This window comes from Mustela lutreola, chromosome 5 (genome assembly GCF_030435805.1).
Source record: "Mustela lutreola isolate mMusLut2 chromosome 5, mMusLut2.pri, whole genome shotgun sequence".
NCBI lineage: Eukaryota > Metazoa > Chordata > Mammalia > Carnivora > Mustelidae > Mustela > Mustela lutreola.
This window is the reverse complement of record NC_081294.1, coordinates 41,264,108-41,283,611: the sequence shown is the minus strand read 5'-3', so window position 1 is coordinate 41,283,611 and position 19,504 is coordinate 41,264,108. Positions and strand designations below refer to the sequence as shown.

The 19,504-nt window shown below is 49.4% G+C and overlaps 1 protein-coding gene across 3 annotated transcripts in view; it reads right to left on the bottom strand.

The window, feature by feature from the left end:
- ABLIM3 (actin binding LIM protein family member 3) overlaps window positions 1-19,504 on the bottom strand; it is a 109,004-nt gene that overhangs the window by 15,568 nt on the left and 73,932 nt on the right. For 2 of the 3 annotated variants that reach the window (XM_059173996.1, XM_059173993.1), the window contains exons 8-14: window positions 11,736-11,794; window positions 9,217-9,288; window positions 5,122-5,277; window positions 3,500-3,529; window positions 2,890-3,019; window positions 2,094-2,192; window positions 628-675 (exon numbers count right to left, since the gene is read on the bottom strand). In XM_059173996.1, the coding sequence (XP_059029979.1) occupies window positions 628-675; window positions 2,094-2,192; window positions 2,890-3,019; window positions 3,500-3,529; window positions 5,122-5,277; window positions 9,217-9,288; window positions 11,736-11,794 (594 nt within the window). The remainder of the gene's footprint in view (window positions 1-627; window positions 676-2,093; window positions 2,193-2,889; window positions 3,020-3,499; window positions 3,530-5,121; window positions 5,278-9,216; window positions 9,289-11,735; window positions 11,795-19,504) is intronic. The other variant, XM_059173995.1, reaches the window with a different exon arrangement.

The following is a 19,504-nucleotide window of genomic DNA, read 5'->3' as shown; positions in this document are numbered from 1 at the left end:
GTCTCTCAGGTACAGGGGGTTGATAGACCATTCTCGACGAAACATTGAATGAATGAATGGAAGAATGAAGGCACCCTTATCGAAGCCCCACTCCTTTCTTATCCATGTCTCCTTCCCAAGCCTTCATTTATTCTCAGGACACTGTGACTGAGAATAGCTTAAAGCAGCGGTTTCCAAGCCGGGGCGGGCTTTGGAATCACACGGAGAAACTGTTACAAACACAAAATTGCGATTCAGTAGGTCTGGGCTGGGGCGCAGGAACCTGTACGCATCCCACATGATTCCAACGACCATCAAAGTTTGAGCAGCCACGCCTGGGAGTGCTCCCAGTGGTCCGCGCATTTGACACGTGTTGCTCTGCACCTGGAATTTAGGACACCAGACAGCAGGAAGGGCAGTTGGAAAGGAGGTGGGGAAACATTTAGGGGACACGAGGCCTTCCTTGCTCCTTTGAAGTGACACCAAACGCCTCTCCAGTGTCACCTCAAGTGATTGGGGCAGAGCCCCCAAGAGAGACATAATTGCAGCCTTGCAGGCGTCCCTCTTGGTGACCCCAGCTGACCATCCGCACAGGTGGCTAATGGCCCCGCCCCCTGTCTGGCCACGCCCTCTCTGCCCAGACCGTACCATGCCGTTTGTAGATCGGGGGTTTCCGGTAGATGTTACTTTCTCCAGCTGCCAGGCAGGCAAGGAATTGACGATGGGGAGGAGACAGAGAGGAACAGAGAGAGAGAGAGAGAGAGAGAGAGAGAGAGAGAGAAGAGGAAGGAGACAGGAGTTGGTCAGCTGATCTCAGAAAGAGAGGCTGTCCCCATCTTTCCCGAGGGTCCACTATTTTCCTTGGTGGACACGCTCTTCCAAAACTCAACTTCCCACCTCAACACGTGAGGTTCTAAGAAAGGTGAGGGGAGAGGAATGGATGGCTTCTAACTGTGATGAGGAAGGGACTCGGGCGTGAATGGTGGGCATGCATGCACGAGGAGGTACGCGCTCAGCAGGACCCCATGCACGAAGGTGCCCCCTGCTTCCACCCAGCAGCCACGCCTCATTCCACAAGGAAGTCCCCAGAATGCTGCAGCCGCCCATTCCGCATGATCCGCCGCCCCCTCCCTCAAAAACAGACAGGATGGGACCTTTCTGGGGCAGTTGAGAAAGGTACGGATGAAACAGCAGGATGCGATCCTGGGGAAAAGTGAGTGGGGAGTGAAATTCTGAGCTCAGAGTTGGAAGACCAGGTTCCAGACCCAGCTCTAGTGAACTCAGGGTGAGACCTTGTCCAGACCATCTACAGTGTCACTGAGCTCCTGCCTTTCCCTTCTCTCCTATCACCAGCCCTCCTGCTCACCACTTCCAGCCATGCTGGATTGCTACCAGCTCAGTGTTCCAGGGCCTTTGCCCTTGATATGCCCTCTGTCCAGGATGTTTTCCCAGGATCTTCACATGGCTGGCTCCTTCTCATCTTTCCGCCTCAATGTCACCTCCTCCAAGAAGCCCTTCCTGACCACCCTGCCTAGCCCAGCCTCCCCACCCCAATCACTCTATCACATGCCTTGTTTTGTTATATTTACTGCCCACATCATTTACCTGAAATTACCCTTTTACTTGTTTGTGTACTCATTTATTAACTTTCTCCCCATGTGTAAACACCATGAAGGCAGGGATCTGGGCTAGTCTGAGGACATTTGCAGCCTCAGGACCCAGAACAGTGCTGGGCTATACAGAGAGAACAGAAAGCCTCAGGGAATTTAAGGAACTGGCCCAAGGTCGCAGGCTTCCAAGTGGGGGAATGGGGATTTTGTCCCAAGAGTTTTGATGCAAAAGTACGTGACTTTCAGCATGGTTACTGCTGCGTCCCATCAAGGCTTTCAGACATTCAAGGCCCTTCTCTGGCTGCTTCCTGGCAGGCTTGGTCAGGGCTGGCTGTGTCAAGTGGGTAGACTAAAGCCCATGGGCGTGGGGACCGAGGGGAGGGTTAGTGTGGGAGACTGGTTAGGGAGGGTCCCAGGAACTGGCTTCTCCTCGCTGCCGGTGCCGGCACCCGGCGACCCCATTTAGCATGCACCCATGCCGGGAATTGCGGGCTGACAGCCTACCTGGGATGTGAAAGTGCTTGGGAGCCTGGTAAGAGGTCGGAGTGGAGGACCTCACATCTAACTGGCTATGGTATGGAGAGCTCCGGCCACTCTCGGGCCCTGGAGCGCGCAGGCAGTGGTCCCCAGAGAGAACAGAGGCACAGAGAAAACAGGCATTACCGCGGTGGCAGTTAAGGCAGCAGTGACGTGATGACAGCAGGGATGGCAGGGAGGGGCTGTGCTCTCATGCACCATGTCTGCGGATACAAGCTCGACCTTCTTTTTTGGCCTCACCCCAAAAGTCAGTGCTCGTGGGCCATAAGCGTTTACTCCACTGGGCTTCAGGAAGGTGCCTTTGGACCCCTTGGCTCCCCTACCCCCTTCAATTGCTTCTTTCCTCCACCCAAACACCTGCTTCACCCCTGACCTCCATGTGGCTGTGGAGGACCTGACCAAATGGGCTAAGGCTGGGCCTGTGCCCAGTCCTCCAGCCCTCTGGATGGGACAGACCAAGGGACAAGGACAGAGGAGGCTTCTTCCAGCCAGGGCTGCTGGGCTGTCCGCCACTCTCCTCTCCTGGCTGCTTACCGCCCACCTTCCTGCTGCTTCTCAACTCCAGGTGCCCCTTCTCTCCCCCGGCCAGGGGCATGTCAGTTAGGCCTGGCTGGTCATCTGGGTGGTCACCGGCCTCCAAAGGGCCGAGCTGTGATGGAGATCCTGGGGGAAGCCCTGGGCTGTCTCTGCTGTGGGCAACAGTCAGCCACTGCATGGTCCCCCTGGTTCCTCTTGTTCCTTTGGGGGCTTCCCCCTTCCTTACCGGAGCGGTAGTAGTGGTGAGGCGAGCGGGAAAAGGTGGGGGACATGCCCTGCCGGCTGTAGGTGGGAGAGTCGATGTATCCTGGGCTGGAGGCCCTTCTCTGTCGGAGGTCCAGGTTCTCGTAGATGTCCTGGGAGAGGAAGTGGGCCATGAGCCAGGCCGGCAATTAAGCAAGCCTGTGGCCCAAGTGTCTAGCAGGCAGGTGGGACAGTGATGTGGAATCCAGGATTCAGGGGGGCTGAGGATCCAAAATTCATGGTGCTGCCTTTCCGAATACCAAGGCCCCCTCCCTGGGTTACACACATAGCCCGAGGAAAGCTGCAGACAAGTTTTGGGGCCTTCGCCCATCACTCCGAGTCTCTTGAATAGAACCCGTGGGTCAAGGATTCCAGGAGCGCCAGGGAGGATCCCTTTGGGTAGAAAAGGCACTTCCTCTACCGTTTGTTTATGTTACAGCTACTTCCTCCAGGTTATGCTCCTAATTCTGCTGTCTGTGACCTGGTCAGGAGCACCCTGGGGTGCTGGGTGGGAGCAGTGAAACTGGGGGTCTGCTCGGTCTGCCTAAAGGGACCCAAGTATAGAAAAGCCCTCCCCAAACTAATCCAGTTACCTGGGAGTAGGGAGATAATGTTCCCAGCGACTTAAGAAGCGAAGAGTTGGAAGGCCATCGTGAAAGGAGCAGAGGAGAGAGAGGAGGGAGAGAGGAAGAGGGGTTAGGCAGCCGAGCGGAGATGGGCCAGCAGCTGCTTGGGGCCTCCCTCCCCAGACAGCAGTCGCGCTGAGTGTGCTGGAACACCAGCAGTGCTGACACGTAGCAGGGAGACCTGAAATCACACCCTTCATGTACCAAAGGGAAACCGAAGCCCAGAGAGGGAATGGGGTGTCTTGGGGACTCTTGGGTACAATGTGGTGGGGTCTCCACTTGGACCCAGGATTATCTATCACAAACTCATATTATCTATCACAAACCCATTTCGTGATCCTGTCCTGTCTACCAGTTCGTGACTACTCTGTGGTTCATGAGGACAACGTGCAGGGCTGGGGACACAAAGGTTGGGCCAACCAAGGTCTGGGCTGCTGCCTTCCACGTGGGAGTTGGGCCAGTGGGCGGTGTGGTGGGCTGGAGGTGGAGCATCCCGTCTGCAGAGGGCAGTGGCTGCTCAGCCCCCCATGTTAACCCCACTCTTTCCGTTTCCAAGACAAGTGAGAAATGCAGGTTCTTATGTGAAATCTCTGCATGTTTAAATGTTGGCAACTAATTTACATTTTTGAAAGAAAAGATTTACAAAAATTTACATTTTTGAAAGAAAAGATAGTGAAACAAAACAAATCTGGGAGTTGGCTTTGGCCTGTGGGCCCACTGTGCCATTTCTGGCTTCAGGGACATCAGTCTCTAGCTGGTCCCCCCTCCCTGGTCTATTTCAGGGGCCAGAGCCCCGGGACTCTCAGCCTTGGGCTCTCCAACCAAGAGAATGCTAACTCCTTTAGAAAGGAAGGGGACAGCAGTGGAGTGGGGAAAAGAACCCAGGTCCCTGCTCCCCAGGCCAGGGCTCCTCTCTCATCAATCTCTGCTCCGGGGCCCTGAATGGGGTGAGGACTCACCTGTGATATAGCCTGCCAGGACCTTCAGGGTAATGGTCACCTGCCTTCTCCAAAGAACACTTTCTCTTGTCCATCAACCACGTAGTTCTTTCAAAAGGTGGCTTTTGACAACCCAGAAGAACTCAGAACTGCTGAGTTCTTAAAAAGCATCTCTTGCTTTGAGCATAGGGGCTTAAGGCCAGGTGCAAAACCCAGAGAACCTACGCACCAGGGATTATAAACCTAAGTGGCCACTGAGCCTGTCAGGGATGAAAGCCGGGGGCCACGTATAAAATTACTCCACTAGGAGACAAACAGTAATTCAAGGGATAAGCAGTCACAGGTTTGTGGCTTCAATGCTGGGGTTCTCGGGGTGGTGGCAACTAGGGAGAAATGGGGAGCCCATTTCCTGCCTATAGGAGGCGCTCTTCCCCCCACTCCAAATAATGGAAAGACACCTGCTCTGATTTTTTAAGAAAAGCCAGATTTTTGGATGAAATCACTCGATTTTTAAATGATGACTCTAACTTCCTGTTTAAAAGAGTGCAGGGGCTGACACTGTGGAGGCCAAAGTGTGTGTGATGGAGTGATGGGGACCGTGTGGGCCTTCTCTCCTCCAACCGCCCCGGAGAGAGGGGCGAGACGCCATACCTCTCCATAGCCACATCTCTCCAGCATCTCGTCGGACGTGTATCTGGAATGAGGCTCGTAGGAAATGAGGTCGGGGCGTTGTACCTCGTAGATGGACTTAACCTTGGGGAGAGCTGCCAGGTCTTTGTAATTAAGGATCTCATTATCCACTTTAGCCTGGGGAGGAGGAGAGGTACAGGAAAGAGGCAGAGAGATAAGAGGGAAAGGAGAGGAAACAAAAACCAGGCACAGGGGAAACAAGCTTCTCCAGTTTCCACTAAAAACAGAATATTAGGATGGAAGAGGCACAGAATATTAGAACCCGGCAGGTCTTAGAGGCCCTCCTTTCCAAGGGGGCTCACACTGGTTGAGTGCATTTTATGTGTGAGATCCTGCACTTTGCAGGAATTATCTCCTCCAAGTGTCCTGATGGCTCTGGTGAGGTCCGTGTCAATGTTATTACTGTTTTCCAGGTGAAGCTCAGACGGTTCTGGGCTTGGTGCCCCTTAGCCAGTAGGTCTGAATCTGTCTGAACCTACCCAGCCTTGGTGGGGACTGCCTTCCGAACCCATGCAGGGAGGACATCCTCACTCACAGCTCCTTGAAGGTGATGGTGAAGACAGAGAGTGAAACCTGAGCTCATGTTTGGTGAGCACTTATGATGAGCCAGACTCTGAAGTCCCTGGTAGGGCTTAACTCCCTTAGCTCATACAACTCACAGTGCCACTAGCAGGCACTAATACCATTTTCTTTTCTGAATAAGGAAACAGGCACAGAGAAGTCAATGAACTTGTCCATGGTTACATAACTAATAAGTAGCAAAATCAGAATTCAAGCCCAGCCCGTCTAGCCTTAGGACTTGCCTTCCCAGCTGCCTCTGTTGGCTTTACAGGGTGGGGAGCTCACTGTCTACAGCTGGCAGAGGGCTGCCCTCAGAAAGCAGACCCTATATCTAATTGAGACAAGCCTCTAGCTGTTACCTGACCTTGGCTGAGCCCAGTCCTCTAGAATAGCATGGATTAAGAGACAGTTTCCCTTGCATGGGGCAGACCACTTCTCAGGGCTCCCGAAGCCCTGTCCTTTCCATGTCGGCACCCTACAGCTGCTCCTGCTGTGCCTGGCTTCTGCTGTGGTCAGCCAGGATCTGTCCCCACTGCTGTGACTTTCAAGATCTTGATGTGAGAGAAATTGAGAGGCCACTAGACAGAGACTCCAAGGCAACTGTATTTATCCAAATAACATTCTTCCAGTGCCTGGGGGCTCAGGTGAGTCTCAAGTCCAAAACTACTGTAGAGAGAGTAACTTTCATAAAGCCCTTACAAGCATTGCTATTCGAAACATATTCCAAGGTCCTTCCACCATTCTGTCCCTGTCCCAGCCCCCTGTTGTTTAGACACTGTGATGCTCATTCTCCGTTGCTCCTAGATCCACCATCCATTCCTCCTCTCCCTGATTTGGGCTCTGAGGCCCCATGGACTGCTTCAGAGGCTCCCTGGCTTTCTGCTGGGCTGGGCCAGTGGGGAGCACCTGCATACTGGGAGTGATAGAGAGAGACAATGTCCCCTTACACTGTCCTGCCGTCAGCAGCCACGGTGGGCATAGCTCCCATCCGGGGCTGCCTTTCACAGCTCCGGCTTTCACTGGACATTCTCTTTAGGCCTAGGGTGGTGACAGCTCCTGCTTTTGTAGACTCTGGATGCCACACGATGTCTTGTGGGTCCCCTAACCCTACCTACACCTCTGTAAGTGGTTGCCTCACAAAACCATCTTCAGTAAAACCCTTAGAAGGGTGCTATCTCATTTCTGCCAGAGCCTGCCTGGGTTAGACATCATGTCTGTGCCAATTTGGGGGTGTGTGGGTCAAGGGAGCTTTATTAGGATGGTCCCCTTGCTGCCTTTTGTCGTGGGATGTTAGATCTTGACCTTGAGAGCTCTTAGCATCTTGCAAACTTGTCTTGACCCATCAATAGTCATCTCAGGCGCTTCAGTCCAAACCTCTCAAATACTATATTTATATTTCCTCTTATAGCCACTGTGTTCATGGGGTTGTAAATGAGCCTCAGGTTTGGAGGCATAATGACTGGACAGAGGCTTCCTGACATAATTAGGCAGGCAGGAAGGAAGAGAACACGTGGAACTGGTCGAGGTCAGACCTCCCGAAGATGGTTCTAGCCATCAGTGGGGGGTGGGGCAAAGTCTGAGAGACCTGCCCCCCACCTCATTCACTGATGATTCTATTTTAACACCAAACCTCAGCATTTATGAAAATCAGACACACACACACACACACACTCTCTCTCTTTGCCTGTTATTGCGTGCCCCGAAAGTGGTCGGTTGGTTTCTTCCCTGAGTTGGGAAGCCACCTTTAGAATGGTTTGATTTAAAATACGGCCCCCGTGACCTGTGGGGTCATTCCCCAGAGCGGCTGAAGGTGAGGCGTTATAACAGGCAAGAAAGGAGAGTATGAGAGGGGAGACGCATGCCTCTGCCCGCATGCGCGGGTCGCTGAGCTTGGTGTGCGAGCCCCAGATGGACGGCCCAGTGGCAGGTGTGCCCGGCTGCCCTTGTTCGTCTCTATGGAGCTGATCTTAGAGACCTGCCATATCTATCTATCTATCTATCTATCATCATCTATCTATATCTCCCAAGTTTGCATATCCTAGTAACTCTCCTGGAGACACGATCAGTTTGTTAATAACCTTCTCCACTGTGTAGACCCTGAAATCTAGCTCATTAATCCTGCTGTGTCTGGCCCCATTCATAGCACCGGCTCGGGAGGGGGAGCGATAATCATCTGTCTTGTTCTGGACAGGAATCTTCAATGAGGACGGCCTGTGATCAAAGAGATTTTCTTCTGTGGGAGCCGCAAGGCAGTATTGACCACATGGAAGTTGCTGTCAGTGATAACTCTTATGTCTGATTTTCATTTGAACAGAGGAAGAAAGGAAAGGAAACAGCTCCATTAGTGAGCATTATCCAGGGATCAAGGAGGAAACTAGATGTGGATTTGGGGTAAAATAATAATGGAGCGATGGTGGCCAGGGCCCACCCAGAGCTGGCTGGTTTGGGGACTGTATCTAAAACTTTTAATCAGGAGCCGTCTTCCTGCTCTAGACCATTCTTCTCCCTCCATCCTCTCTCCCCAGCTTTGGTCTTCTTGGCCCTTCCAACTTGGGGGCTTGGGGAAGGCTGGAACAGTCCACAGTCAGATGGCCCATCTCCTTGGCTCGTCTCTGTCCTCTCTGGCCCTGCCTCCCTCACCTGCTTTAAGTTACTTCTGTTTCTCTGTCAGGTCTGAACTTAAATGTTTCTTCCTCTTTTTCCAGGTGGCCCTAGATGGCCTGTCCTTCTGTCCCTCTGTCCCTCTGCAGCATCATTAGAGCACCTTGTACTTTTCCTTCCTAGCACATACCAGAACTGCGACTGCTTCTCCTTGGGGTTATATATTCAAGGTCATGAGGATGGGCATCAGGTTGGTGCGGTTCACCACGGTTTTCCAGCACAGAAGCCAGAATTTAGCCCAGAGGAGACACTTAGCACACATTTGTTGAATGAATGAATGAATGAATGAATGATTATAGCCAAAGGACCTCTGACATCATCTACCTCCACTCTTGTCCTTTCTTCCATGTCTCTGCAATGATGAGTGTCTCTGTTTCAGTGTCTCTGAGGATGGGGGGTACAGATGCCTGCTTGTGCTTGCCTCCTTATCACACAGCCATATCTCCCCCTACTCCCCACTCTGCATGCCACTCTGACCCCAGATTTTTGTCCCACTCTTAGCTCACTTAAGCAGTGGGGAAGGAGGCCCACTGTGGTGGTTTTAGAGCTCACCAAGGGCTCTTCTGTCTTTGACTTTCCTGTGCTCCAGCTGAAGTTGACCTTATCCCCCATAACACTGTGTTTACTAGGCTCTGTGCTCCATGCCGGCAAGGCCCTCCCTGTGCCCTGCTGTGTCTCGGGACCTAGCACAGAGTCTCTAGCACATGACAGGTGCACACGAGATGTTAGTTGGATGAAAACCCGACAGCTGTCTTCGGCTATCCTTAGAAACTCTTTAGATTACCAGACCTGCGGATAACAAAGACCTCTGGGGGGCTGAAAAGCGATACGTACGCAGATGACTCGGTTGGGTGACCCAATGCTGGATCCGGGGGGTGAGATGGAAGTTTCGGACGTCCGCCTATGCTGTGGGAGAGATGATATAGAAGGAGTGAGAAGCCTCATCTCCCACCAGTGGGGAGGGGAGGACGGGCAGGGAGGAAGAAGGCTGCTCTTTAGGGAACAGCAACAACGCGGTTAAATACACTTGCCAGCTTTCTGTACTTTCTCTTTATTTTCTGCCTTTGTAATCAATGTCTGAGTGTGCATGAAATGGGAAATGTGCAGGACTTCAGGCTGCTGGACAGAATTTGGATTTGTGTATTTTTTTTTAAACATATTTGTAATTGACCTTTTAGGTAAGTATTTATTCATGAAACTTTTCATTTGGGGTTATCCTGCCAATATTGTATTTACTTTAACTGAATAAAATTGGTTGGGACTCATTCCTTAGGAGTTTGTTTATGTGAAATGTACAAGCACGTTCAACTTCCTGTAATTTGCAGAAAGTACTGATTCTTCACAGTGTATCCATTGCAAACTGACATCAGCCTTAGTGATAAGCTTAAAAAAATCTTTCCCTGAACAAAGACAATGAGGTGTTAATGGCTCCCTCGGCAGAAGGAGGGGCTATGATGTAGTCACTACATCAAATACTAATGATGTACTGTATGGGGATGAACATAACATAAAAAAATTATGGAATAATCATTAAAAATTAAAAAACAAACAAACAAACAAACAAAAACAGATGGGGAACTAAGAGTCCCTAGTGAATGAACTATGTGATTTCAGAGATCCCAGATTCGAGATCTGTAACATGAAGGGGCTGGTCTGAGGGACTGCGACATTGCCTGCCAGATGTCTCAGGCCACAGTTTAGAATGGAAGCATTCTACCTGGGGCTTTACAGCAGCGTCTCCCAAACTGCCTCCTGAATGGGTGGTGACTCTGGCAAGATGAATTTAGGGGGAGCATTTGATGATACTGAGTTGCAGAATGAGAGAGTAAAATGTAAAATTGTATTTCATTCATCTCCCGCACATCAAGGAGGAGGTCTTAACTTAGTGCTGATGTATTTCAGCAACTGTCTCCACTGTTGTTCATTTCCCTTTTTTTTTTTTTTAAACAAAGAGAGTAGAGGCAACACCATCCAGCTGGAATTTCTAAGATTTGTTTTTAAAAAACATTTTATTTTCATGGGAGGTATTTTATGGTTACCTTCTATTTAGAGTAAGTAATACTGGGTTTCCACTTGGCGATATCAAGATTTACATTAAAATAAGCTCCTTTAAGTGAAGAGTGGTGGGTTGATTTCAGGAAGAATATTAAGTCTGTAATGATACAGGTGGTGCACGGATGTAGCAAAAGCATCGGGGTTATAGAAAGATAACGGAATTTGAGAAATGCCACCAAAAAGGTAGGAAGGAAATTGAGGAAGGAAAGGGCAGTTAGGTCTTTTTACATCTTAAATGGAGAGGATTTGGAAGAAACAGGGGGAAAAAACATACGGCTGAGACCCAATTATACATCAATTATACATCTATTGATGTATAATTTGCACATCTATTGATGTGCAAAAAGTGCAAAAGGTAGAGGCACTTCTGATGTCATCAAGTGCCTGTCCCCCAGCATGCACCCGGCTTTCTGCCCCACAGCATCAAGGACTCAGGAGCTGGGTTCCTCCCTACGGTCCTTGGATCAAGAACCCCGAATTCACAGGACTTCCTGGGACTAGTCAGAGCACAGTAATTCAGAGGGACATAGGACCGCAGGTGGCCTGGCGCGTGCCTGGGGACACTGGCTGTGTTTCTGCCTGCTGCGTTACTATGGGCAAACCACCACCCTTGTTAGACTGTGACTTTCATACCAGCAAAGAGAACATACAATGCCTTGTGCCATCTGATCCACAGGGTTAAAGGAAGCAAAGTGGCTGTGAAGATGCTTTACAAACTGTCAGTTCCCACTGTCAACTCTATTCTTTTTTTTTTTTTTTTTTTAAGATTTTATTTATTTATTTGACAGAGAGAGATCACAAGTAGGCAGAGAGGCAGGCAGAGAGAGAGAGAGAGAGAGGAGGAAACAGGCTCCCTGCTGAGCAGAGAGCCCGATGCGGAACTCGATCCCAGGACCCTGAGATCATGACCTGAGCCGAAGGCAGCGGCTTAACCCACTGAGCCCCCCAGGCGCCCTGTCAACTCTATTCTTCCTAATACATGACCTGAGGCTGGGGAAAACCCCCAGCACGTCTCCACGCTGGCTTCAACAAGGCCACCGTCCTGATGAGCAACGCTAAGTCGAAGGCCTGGCCCCAGAAATGCTAAAACCTCACAATTTGACAGTTTTCAAAGTGCTCTCACATCCCATGTCTTTATCCTCTCAAATGCGCCATGAGGCAGGTGTTCCCATGAAGGAAATCTAGTGATATAGGCATGCATCTGGGAGGGTGCGTATTAAGGAAAGATCCCCTCTAAAGTACAGTGCCCCCAACCAGAGGCAGGAAGTGTGGTCTGGTATTTCTACCAGCTTGCTTACCTTTAACTTCTTCTCTGCCCGGGCTGCCTGTTTGCAGATGGGGTGCCAAACCTCAGAACCTAAGGGGACCAACAAAATAACAAAGGTTCAGACCTTTCACCCCTTGAGTTCTCTTGCCACCCCTCACCTCCCTTTATTTTGTTGGCAGCACACCTCCCCTACGCAGCAGGCAGGAGGACCCCCTGGGGAACCAGGCTTTTTGCAGCTCCATCGATCAGCCACTCCCACTCTTTCCACCTGTCCAAATCCTACCCATGCCTCAAGGTCCAGGTCTCACACAGCATCTTCTTGCAAACTTTCTTACCTGCCAGCTGGGACTGACTTCTCTCTTCGTTTCGGTCCATAGTTCCTGGTATCTTTCCTAACACACACGACCTCAAATCACAGTGGCCTGTGCATTCAGGGCCCTAACTAAATTAGAAGCGCTTCCGGGCAGGGCTGAGTTTTATTCATTGCTGGCCCTCCTGCAGCAGGCAGCATGGGATCTGGCTCTCGGCAGAGGCCCCATCCATGTTTGCAGGGTGAAAGGGTGAGTGCATGATTGGCAGTGAGTGACACACAGCAGGTGCTCGGTGAATAGTCGTTGAATGAATGAATGGCAGTGGAGGTGAAATAAAGCGCCGACCATGGTGACCTCCAACCTTCCTTTGTCTTCAAAGACGTCGGACAGGGTCTGAGAGCTATCGCCGGAAGTGGGGGGGTGGGGCCGTGACGAGGAGTTGGCTTTGGAGGATGGCTGCTAATTCCTTAGAGGCCCCAGACTCTGCAAATTTAGTATATTGCAAATGCCTGCATTTTATTGTGTGGGGGGCTGTCCAGTTGGCCAGCCCCAAACTCGAGAGGCCAATTTGGAAAGGCATGAACAACAGGTGGCTTGTCACATGTTGAGAAGAAGCCCCAAATATTACACATTCCCCAAAGAAGAAACAGGTGTCGTGGATTAGAAGGAAAAGTAGGAACATATTATCCCTCTGGTGCCATTGCTCTTATCACCAGCCCAGAAAGGAAGGGGGCCAGCAAATAGCTGGATTCCTGGGCACCCAGATGGCATTTGTTTGTCTGACTTTGTTTTTAGGATATGCTTTCCATTATGGTTTGTTGCCTGGAACCCCCAGGACTGGAATGCTGGCCAAGCGACAGGCGGGTGGTGTGAAGTTGAAAAATTAGCCCCCCAAATGGAGAGAGGATAGGCCTGAGGTAAGGATCCTGGGATCTTGTTTCTCAGCTTGGATTCTTGTCTCTGCTTGGCTCCTAACACGTTCTCTCTTCCCTTCCGGTTTCTTCATCGGAATATAACAATGAGGTGGGATTTGGATGGTGCTGGAGATTGTTTTCATCTCCAAGCTTTTCATTCTAGGCCCAGTTTGTCATTTATGAGATAGATCAGGATCTTTCAGTTTCGTTTGCTGATTTTTCTCATGGGTTCTTAGTAATTCAATAGCCGTTTAATTCTTGCTAACGTAAGGTGCAATGGCTCCTGGAGCCCAGTAGAGGGACTCCCGGTCTGTGGCTCAACCAAGCCTGGTCATCACAGGGTGTGTCTGCTGCCAGTGGTGGGTGGGGATGCTTGCTTTGGGGAGTTATTCAAGAGAGCATTTCCGGTCCGGGATACTGTGGAATCCACTAGGAGCTGTTTACCCCTGGGGCTCCGGCAGGAAGCCTATGTCACAGGTCACTGCAGGAAATGGGTGAGGGGGATACGGATGTCTCAGAAGGTGGTGAGATGAAGGGAAAGAGGCATATGAAGGGAAAAGGTCGGGCAGAAGTCCTTAAGCGGGGGGCAATGATGAGTTAAGAGAGGAGGTTAGACTCAATGGTCTCTCCACGTCGCTCACATAATCTGTTCTGAAATAGAGCTGAGCCACAAATGACTTAAGTATTCATCTCATAGGAAAGCTGGTTTATAGAAGAAGTGAAAGGGGAGAATCAAAAGGGAGAAAGGAAATATTAGAGATGGAAAGGAATCAGAAGTTTGGGAGTTGGCGAGATAGCATCTAAAGAGGGAAGATATTTGTTGGTTGTGAGCAACAGACTTAGGTAAATTACAGTATGAAAAGTGATCTGTTCATGAAGACCCCTAGGAAGTGGTGGTTGGCTGAGCTCAATGACGTGATACAGACAGAAAGACAGCATCCTGAGTGAAGAAGGCCATTACTCTCTACCATGGGCTTTCTCCCCAGGGCTTAAAACAGCACCTGGCTCATGTGTGTTTCATAAAGACATAAATGAATGACTGGTTGGATTCCACCTCTCTATTTTATTTTATTATTATTATTATTTTAGTATTTTATTTATTAATTTGAGAGAGAGAGAGAGAGTCTCAGGCAGACTCTGCACTAGCATGGAGCCTGATGTGGGGCTCTATCTCACGACCATGAGATCATGACCCAAGCTGAAACCGAGTCAGATGCTTAACAGACTGAGCCACTCAGGTGCCCCCACCTCTGTGTTTTAAAATGAGACACAGGATGAAAGGCACCCCGAAGATGATGGTAACCAGGACAGAGAGGGGACCCAAAATTAGGCCATAAGGCAGGGTCTTCCTTGTGGAGAAGAGAAGACTTAGAAGAATGGTGGAAAAGAGTTTTGAGTATTTTAATGCCTCTCTAAGGGAAGAGCAATGAACTTGTTCTGCACGTCTTGTAACGTAGAACAAGGACCAAGGGCAGAAGTTTCAGGGAAAGAAAATCCATTGTCTGAGGACTGAATGGGTCCATTCTGAGTGTGAGTTCCCTGTCCCTAGAAGTATGTAAGTACACATTGGGTGGGTACATGCTCAGCAAGGATATTATAGAGGAGACATATAATGAGGTAGTTACCCTAGTGGATGTTTACTTTCCCTCCCATCCCTTGGGGAGTCTGTGTTTTCATCTTCACAGATTTCGCTGTATAGAAAAAATGAATTATTTGCTCCTATCCAGTGAAGTAGATTGGAATGTAAGTTCTACCAGGAGCGGGATTCACATCTGTCTTATCTGTAGAAACAGCTGCAGGGACTGCAGAGTCTCATTAAATACTCATGGAGTGAATTAATAAAACAAAAGAAACATATTATTCTGTTTTAGGCCAGTTAAGTTCTCCAAACTGGGCTCCAAGATTTAGACAAACAGTACAATTTAGACTCTGATTTGACAGCTACAATTCCAGAGTGAGTTTCTATCAGAATACTCACTAGACTGGGGTTTGCCCAAGAGGGAGCTGTGGCCCAGTTGTCCAGAAGCCTGGTAAAATGCAGATTCCTGGGCTCCCGGGAGGCCCCTGAAGTCAGCTCCTGGGGGTGGGGCCTGATAATCTGTGACAAGCTCCCCAGGAATTTAGGATTCCAAAGTGGAGAACCATAGGGCTGAGTACTCCTTGACACTCCAACTCTGTTCCTTTGGAATGTGATGGGATAAAGAACCAGTTGTATAAGACAGAGGAATGTCTTGACTTCTTGTAGGAAGTTAACACCTTTTGCTGGTTAGACTCCTGGTTCCATGAGTCATACCCTTGTCCTCAGACACTGTCCCAGACAGTACAGGTCCTGCAGTTCAAACCTCGCGTAGAAGTTACGGAGTGGAGGGATTAGCTATTTCCTTGTGAGCTGACTCAGAGGCCAAGATTGGAATCTCCAAAGCTGTCCCTCAGCCGATGGTAAGGCTCTTCCTAATCCCCAGAACAGGAAACATCAGCCTTGTCTCTCCAACCGGTGATGGCACACCGCACATTTGGGTTATTCTTTTGGGTTACTTAACGTTTGGGAACCCACCCGTCTCTCTGCGGGACATTGAAATGCAATTTGCCAAACTTCTTTTTTTTTTCCCTGCATTAGTGGAGATTTTAAGGCCCAAGCCAGACCTGGTCCCATAGTCTTCCAGACCACCCAGTCAGGCTTATGAACAGAGCAGTGAAGGAACCCAGCTCACCCAAAGGTTCTATTTGCCTAGCACAGTGTTTTTTTTGTTTTTCGGTATCTGAATGCTTTTCGACCTGGCAGGTGGTCAGTGACCCTCCCTGCTGTCTGCCTCCTGGCACTTCTCTTCCATTTCAGTAGGCGGTTAGATTTTCAAGCCCGGATCCAAGCCAGGATGTACTCTCACAGCAGCTTTCTTCCCCGGACTTCTCTTGACCGTTGCAGGATGAGGTTTCTCAAAGTTCTGCCTGTATGTCAGCGGGACAACCTCTGTGACTCAGACTGGCTCTTTTTTTTTTTTAATTTTTTAATTTTTAAAATAAATATATAATGTATTTTTATCCCCAGGGGTACAGGTCTGTGGATCACCAGGTTTACACATTTCACAGCACTCACCATATGGAATGGCTCTTTTAAAATCCCTGTCTGGACACACAGACATGCTGTATCCACACAGTGGAATAGCATTCAGCCATAAAAAGGAAGGAAACACTGATACGTGTGACAACACGGATGGATTTAGAAAAAATGCTGTGCTAAGTGAAAGAAGCCAGACATAAAAGCCTATGTACTGTAGGATTCCGTCTACATGAAATTGCTCAAATAGGTAAACTATAGAGACAGATGGCACATTCGTAGTTGCCAGGCTCTAGCGGGAGTGGGAATGGGAAGTGTTCAGTGGGTATGCGTTTCCTTTTGGGGTAAAAATGTTTTGTAACTAGATAGAGGAGGTCGTTGTACAGCCTTGTCAATATCCTAAAAGCTACTGAACTGTACACTGGAAAATGGTTACTTTTATGATACATGAATTTTACCTCGAACCTGAAAATCTCCACTCCCTGCCCCCAGCAGGTGGATGGCTTCTGTAGACCACAGGATACTTGACTCTTCACTTATTACTGAAGGGTCCCAAACTCCGCAATAGGGAGACAAGTGAGCCTTTCTGTCAAATCTGACTCACAATAACAGCCCAAGTATAATCTTGGGCCCTGGTAAGTTTTTACCGTGTATTGGGCAATCTATGCCTTGTTTGTCATAATATTCTTCTGGGGTCTGAAGGCCAGTTACGTCACTGCTTACCTGCCTCGTCTAGAGCAAGCCAGTTACTTCTCTGTGCCTCAGTCTCCCCACTGATAAAATGGGAATGATAACACTATCTGCCTGTCTGTTGTGAGCTTTAGTGAGTTCATGTTCCTAGAGCACATAGCACAAGGTCTGTTAGCGTGGGTACCATGCAAGTGTTAGCTGTTGTAATTACCATCATCTACCCTCCCCTACCAAAAATCCCTCTTTGCCAGGATCCAGTGTGGGGAAGGGGAAAGGAGTACGGGAGACACCTGAGGGCAGGGTGTGTAGAGTTCACTCTTCTACTCCGGGGAACCTTGGCCCCGGGGGACTGAGGGGCCTGCCGCAAGCACAGGGCTGGCTGTGTGGGTGGAGTTGGTGAACAGAAGCCGGGCTTGGCTGCCAGCACACCCCTCGGGGAGCCTGGGCTTGGGCCCAGGGATGAGGGCAGCTCAGGAGACATGCAAAAGCCTCATTTGTCTCCGCGCTGAGAGGATCAAGTGGGCTTGACGCTTAATAAAGAGTTGGAGGGAGAAAGTGCTCAGCTCCCAGGAAGCTGGTTAGCATGCCGGCTAGGAGGCGTGATGAAGGAAGGAGTGTGGCAGCACCCAGGTGCAGAGGCTCCCGGGAAATACTAACTGCTGATCACGAGCGCGAGGCCGGCAATTGCACTGCAAGGAGTGCTTACTACGGGTCACCCACTAAGCTTCCTTATTGTTAGTATTATAACTAACATTGAGAAAGCGCCTATGCCAGGCCTTACGCTACATACCTTAGAACAGTGGTACTTAAGTCAAGGCCCACCACGATAATTAACGTTTACTGACCATACAGGCTAAGCCGTACGCTAAGCGTTATTACTAAGGACGGTAATGTTGACGATAGCCAGCATTTTTGAGCGCATGCGTCACGGGGCGTGGCCATTTCTACATTCCCGGATGTTTACATGAGCTCAGATGGGCGGACCTGGAAGGGCCAGGCTCAGTGCAAAGCCTTCCTCCTGCAGTTGGCTCACTTAATCCCACAACCTGGGGAGGTGGGCCTAGTGCTATCCCTGTTTTCAGATGGGGACATTGGGGTGTCTCGCTCTGTCCAGCATGGTGTCCTCGCCCTGACCTGGGTAGGCACATATGACCGACTCAGGCTCCACAGAGTCTCTCTGGGACTTCTGTGCTGAACTTGGCATGGAATACTGCCCCTCTGGGGTCACGGAGCCCTCCTTCCCTGACACCGAGGCAGCCGGTGCAGGGCTGGACACTGGGTGGTCGCGCGCTGAAGGAAGCAAGGAGCAGAACCACCTGCCGACCCCTCTGGGCTCCTAAACCCCATCGTGCTGCTTCTAGATGTTTCTCAGTTCTGTGGGATGATCAATCCCCTTTTACCTAATGTTGTTTCTGCCACCTAAAAAGTCCAGACTAATAAAATTTCTCATTGAGTGAAAACCCGAGTATCTGACAAGTTCTTGACTTGCCCAGCGGGCAATTTTGTTTCTCAGGAAATAGGGGAAGCCGCCAGGGAAATTGCTACTCAGGACCTAATTCTGACCAACACGGACAAATTGGCTGGAGAAGTAGATGTGACATGTAACTCTCGAGAAAATAGCCACATCGTCTCGAGTTTGAGGTTACCTGAGAGAAGAAGCAAGTTGCAAACAGACTTTAAAATATCAACTTCAAACTACTACGCTATAATATTTTCTATAGGCTGCAAGATGTTTGGTAACCCTAAAAGTCTAAAAAAAAAAATCGCAGCTCATCCAAAATGAAAATGTAGTCTATTTCAAGTGAAATAGGCTTAGTAGATTCAGACGTTAGGAGGTATCAATTTAGTACAGTAACAGGATATGTTTGAAGAGTCTAAAATTATGTAGCAGGATTGGGGAAACATGAGATTTAAAGTTTTGAAGCATTACTCCTACAAGCTAAGCTGTCAGTAGAGAGATCCAATTTAAAGTAACAATGCTAAACTACTAGCTTATAGCAACCAATAGTACGTTGGTGCCTTTTAAAGTGTGGTTTGATGAGACACGTAGATATGACAGAGGGCTGGTGTTCTCCAAAGCCATAATAATGGGAGGCACCTGCCCTGAACATCTGTTTGCTCCATGCACCTCTTTTAAGGTACTTGTCAGAGGAAAAAGAAGCCCTCCTATATGTCAGTGGCATCCCCAGCTGTGCCAGAAATACACACCTCCTGGTGCCAGAACCTTCTATCATCTGAACTAAAAAAAAAGTGATCTGAAATAGACTACCTTATAGAAGAGAAGGTTTGGGGGTAATTACCAAAGCAAGCATTCAGGGTTCTGTTTTGGATTTGCGTTAACACAGAACTGGGACTCGTGACTTGATGTTGGGCCCTGGACAGCTCTGAAAATTTGAGAAAAGCTACAGACCCTCTCCTTCAAGAAATATACCTACATGCAAACTTCAGCAAGCAATTTCTAAGAGATTCATTGGATTCAGAAGGCCAACTACAAACTACAGGTTAATAATTCTGAAAATGGGGGCTCCTGGGCGGCTCAGTCAATTCAGGGTCTGACTTCAGCTCAGGTCGTGATCTCGGGGTCTTGGGATTGAGCCCCGAGTTTGAGTTCGGGAGAGTCTGCTTGTTCCTCTTCCTCTCCTTCTCCCTCTGTCCCTCCCTCTGCTCGTTCTCTCTCTCTCTCAAATAAATAAATAAATAAAATCTTTAAAAAGAAAAGGATTCTGAAAAGAAATGGGAGAAAGTGCCTTAAACAAAGCCTAGGAAGATAGGCCAGCTAACCTTGGCCCAGGGACGTAACCTCTCTAACCTTCTTCTTCTCTATGTGGGG